The sequence below is a fragment of the Myotis brandtii genome, unplaced genomic scaffold, assembly GCF_000412655.1.
Source record: "Myotis brandtii unplaced genomic scaffold, ASM41265v1 scaffold5398, whole genome shotgun sequence".
Taxonomy (NCBI): Eukaryota; Metazoa; Chordata; class Mammalia; order Chiroptera; family Vespertilionidae; genus Myotis; species Myotis brandtii.
The window spans coordinates 24,843-29,244 of record NW_005369987.1 but is presented as its reverse complement, the minus strand read 5'-3'; the positions used below and the strand labels follow the sequence as shown (position 1 = coordinate 29,244).

Sequence of the window (4,402 nt, the reverse complement as noted above, 5' to 3'; positions counted from 1 at the left end):
AGTCTGCAGGCGGACGCTCTATCCACTGAGCCAAACCCGTTTTGGCGAGACAGAAATATTTAGAATAGGCAAGTAGATTGAGACAGGAAGTAGAATATATTAACAGGACTGGGGGAGGGAGTTAAGGCAGAATGGGTACAAAGTTAGTGTTTGGAGTGATGCAAAGTTTTGGAACCACATAGTGGTGATGGTGTCACATTAGTGTGATTGCAATTAATATCACTGAATTGAAGTCTTAAAATTGTTAAACTAGAGTATTTTCTGTTATGTATCTTTTACCCCGATGGTTTTTTAAAAAATATATTTTTATTGATTTCAGAGATGAAGCAAGAGGGAGTGAGAAATAGAAACATCAATGATGAGAGAGAATCATTGATCAGCTGCCTCCTGCAAGCCCACACTGGGGATCCAGCCCACAACCCAGGCATGTGCCCTTGACCAGAATCAAACCCGGGACCCTTCAGTCCTCAGGCCAATGCTCTGTCCGCTGAACCAAACCGGCTAGGGCTTTCCCTGATATTTAAAAAGTAACAGTTGCAAGGACCAGCTCCTGAGCCAGGACGGGGCTGCCTTCCTTTGGCGGAAGAGGGAGGAGTTTGGCTGGGCTGTGGTTTCTGCTGCCCACCAGGAGGAATTGGTAGATTTCAAGTTCAGAATGGAACCCACCTGCACTGAGTGGGGGAGTGTGGACAGATCAAAGCCTGTCACTGGGGAGGCGAGGCAGGGAGCACTGGCCAGTGGCCTCTGTCAGGGACTTCGCATTCTGTTCTCCGGGGCCCGGGCCTTCCTTTACCGGATTGGAACCCTCGGGGAACCCGTCCTGGGAAGGCCTCTCTGGCGGCGCTGTGTCTGGGGAAGTGTGGAGAGTGGTTACAGCGTTTGGACAGGTTCAAACCTCGGACTAATGAGAGGGCAGGTCCTCTCGTGGCAAAGGCACATGCAAGTCCCGGCTTGGAGGGCAAAGCCCTCGCAGCACAGTCATAACCAAAGGCTATAGTTATAAACTTGTCCTTATGGTTCGAACCTGTGGTCCCAGGTGGCAAAGTGATATAGGCTGGGGGGGGTGCAGCACTGATAGAGTTCAGGTGCATGTCATTGAGTAGACTCCAAACCTGTGAGACACTGTAAACATCTTGACCACATCCTTCCTTTGCCTCGTGGAAACTGGCTATTAAACAAAGACTCAGCTTGCAGGCTGTGGCCCTGTCTCTCCATCCGAGAGCAGTGTCCCACCCAGCCCCAGCTTTATTCTCTTGTCTGTCGTCTTCTTCTTCTTCTTTTTTTAAAAATATATTTTATTGATTTTTGTACAGAGAGCTGGGAGAGGGATAGAGAGTTAAAACATCGATCAACTGCCTCCTGCCCACCCCCTACTGGGGATGTGCCCGCAACCAAGGTACATGCCCTTGACCCCAATCGAACCTGAAACCCTTCAGTCTGCAGGCCGATGCTCTATCCACTGAGCCAAACTGATTAAGGCTTGTCTGTCCTTCTTTAATCCTTCACCACCCCCGGCCCCCTTTCAGGTTCACCCCTGGCCATGCTGAGCGAGGCACAGGAAGCATTTGTGATGCAGCTCATTTAAGGCGACAGCTGGGCCCCGGGAACCAGGAGCTGCCGCTCTTCACCGGCTTCATTTCACCCAGGACCAGGCGCTGGACCGCCCCCCTCGCCTGCCCGCACGTGGTCTGAGGAGTCCCAGGTGAGTGTGGGTTTGCAGGATAAACGTGCTGATTCCTGCCCCCTCCCCGCTGGCCCAAGGAACCCAGGGCTGTGAGGTCTGAGGTCCTCGTCTCGGGCTGTCACCAGTTTAGACTCCCTGATCCTGAAGGGTAGACGGGCTGGAGCCCTGAGAGCCCACAGCCCCTGGCTGGCTGCCCTCGCTGTCCAGGGCTGTGCTGTGGTTCTGCCATGGGGAGGTGGGCGCTTGGATCCTCTCCTGGGGGAGGTGGAAGGATGGGGCAGGGAGGGCGGGGAGGAACACCACCCACACTGCCCGCTGTTCCCGCCGCCGGGCCAGGGAAACACTGGACCGTGTGCATCAGGGTAGCCGGCTGGTGCCCTGAGCTGCCCCTGCCATGCACACCCCCAGCAGGAACCTTCTCTCCTCTGAGCCCTCACACCTGCTCTGAGCTGACCTGGTAGCTTTGGCGTCTCAGACCTGGGCTTGAGTCCTCGCTGTGAGGGCCGGGGGCACGTGAGCCTCTTGGAGCCCTGGCGCTGTAGGACATGGGCCGGCATGGCCAGCTCCTGAAGGAAGCGGTGGCTGAACGTCCCCAGGCACAGAGAAGGGAGCGGGAGGGACCAGGATGTGAGACCAAGGCCCTGTGGGTGTGGGCCAGCCTCATGGTGGAGACCCTCCAGGCACCGGCCTCAGCTAGACAGGGGGAGGGGAGGAAACTAGAAAAGGCCTCAGCCCAATTTTTTTAAATGGCCCAATGGGAGGACTCATGGACGTGTCAGGAAACATCTGAGCCCATTGCACTCAGCCAATGAGGAACCAGATTGAAGCATAGGCACTCCATCTTGTTCCCTTAACCTCTATGTTGTAAAAACTGCTGTTTGAAATTTTCCACTAAACATAGATGGTCCTTTGTTCTGTGAATTAACTCTGCTATTCTTGACTTCCGTAAACACGCTTGCTCAAATAATAGTGAAAATAAGCTGAATTCTCTAGCCTTGCAAGCCGCTCTGCTGACATAAGGGTCTGGTCCATCCCTGGTTACTCCCATGCCAGGTGTCTTCTAGTTATCTGAATTGTACTGTGCTCAAGGCTACAAGCTTCCTGCAAAGTACCTCCCAGTACATAGGGCTCTTTATAAAGCCTGCAAAAGGTCCGGAAGCCCCATATTTAGGAGACAAAGATACCGGGATGGTATAAAGGGAAAGCTTCCTCCATATTGCTTTGCTCAGACTCTGGAGGCTACTCCTCTGAGACTGCTGGTGTAATAAGGACTCCACATTTGGCTTACTAAGGCGTCATCAGTTCAGCTCGCTGATTTCCTATATAACAGGAGGAGGGGCCAAATTAATGGGCTGTGTTCCAACTCCAGGTGTAACTGTGCAACCGGGCGGAAACCCGTTCTCAAGAGCACATTCAAGGTCTCGCTTTCATGGCACTTCTGTCTCCGAGTCCCTATTTGAGTTCGACAGGTGAGCATGTCTCACAGTAACTGTCTACAACGGGGTGTCCACATGCCCACCGCCCGGGCCATGTGAGGTCAGGATGGGGGAGCCCTCGGTGCAGGCAGTGCCCCGCCCCAGACCTTGCTGAGGTGGCCATGGCCCTGCATCTGACCTCTGCCTCCTGCTCCCCTCCAGACTCTGCCAGAGCCAGCGGGCAACGGCACAGGCCCCTTCCAGTGGGCACCCAAGGCCCAGCCCTGTACCCTCTGCTCTGAGCCCAGCAGGATGCATTACTGTCTCTGCCTGGGATCCAGCTGGAGGCGAATCCGTTTCTTTCCCAGGCCATTCCCTTTATACAGAGCCCGCTCCCCACACCCTGAGGGCATGGCCGAGGCTGGGCCCAGTGTTCCAGAGGCAACTGCCCACATGTCCCACTCACTCCCCCATCAGGGCCCGCAGCCCGAGCTCAGCCCTGGCGCTGATGCTTCTCTGACCCTCTTTTCTCCTCTGAAATGAGGGGGGCACCCCACTTCCTGAGATGGACACAGGCAGAGCCTTGGCAGGCAGCTGAGGTCATGAGGGCAAAGAGGGTTGCCAGAGGGAGAAGCGGGTTGCCAGAGGGAGAAGTGGGGAGGGAGGTGGGCTCCCTGGGTCCCACCTGTGGCCTCTGGGGCAGGGACATTAGAAGCCAATGGCTGCGGGCATCTGAGCCCCCTCAGAGTCACCAGTGGGGGGCTCAGGGGGAGCCCTCAGAGTTGTCCGAGTAGGGCAGGAGGGTGATCCCGTCTCTATTTACGGTGGGCAGAGCCTGGTAGGTCTGGGTCCAGTACTGCAGGTAGCTGCTCCTCAGGTGCTGCTTCATGGACTGGTCATCCATCTTGTTGTTAATCTCCAGGTAGTTGCCGTTTTCCTGGGTGTAGGGCTCCCATTGGGTGGGCACAGCCGAGTGGCCCTGGTTGGGGTCCCTGCAGATGAGGAAAAGGCCGTGTGGGGTCTGAGCGCTCACAGATCTCCATGCTGACCCGAACCTCCAGGGCACCTCACTGTCTCCTGGGCACGGGCTGGGCATGTACATGTTCTGCGCCCAACCAGGAGCTCTATCCTCACACACACGGGGTACTGAGGCTCAGGGAGGTTAAGTGTACGTGAGGGGACAGGCATGTGGGTCCAGGTGGCAGGAGGCCTGACCCAGCCTCACCCGCCTTACCCAGTTCTGGCAAAGTTGGTCCAGTAGGCGATCATGGTCCGGGAGACAGTCCTGTCTTGGGCCCGGTAG

The 4,402-nt window shown here is 55.9% G+C and overlaps 1 protein-coding gene and 1 long non-coding RNA gene across 2 annotated transcripts in view; both read right to left on the bottom strand.

Moving 5' to 3' along the window:
* Positions 1–544: 544 nt before the first annotated feature.
* LOC102242488 lies at positions 545–1,839 on the bottom strand. The gene is made up of 3 exons (XR_314260.2): positions 1,557–1,839; positions 1,368–1,370; positions 545–849 (listed from the first exon to the last, which is right to left on the bottom strand). It is a non-coding gene; the product is annotated as an uncharacterized LOC102242488 (long non-coding RNA).
* Positions 1,840–3,752: 1,913 nt separating this feature from the next.
* The window catches only part of LOC102242691 (bile salt-activated lipase-like), a 6,773-nt gene continuing 6,123 nt past the window's right edge, over positions 3,753–4,402 (bottom strand). The window contains 3 exon segments of the mRNA XM_014549221.1: positions 3,753–3,873; positions 3,875–4,091; positions 4,334–4,402. Coding sequence (XP_014404707.1) covers positions 3,808–3,873; positions 3,875–4,091; positions 4,334–4,402 — 352 coding nt within the window. The 3' untranslated portion in view covers positions 3,753–3,807.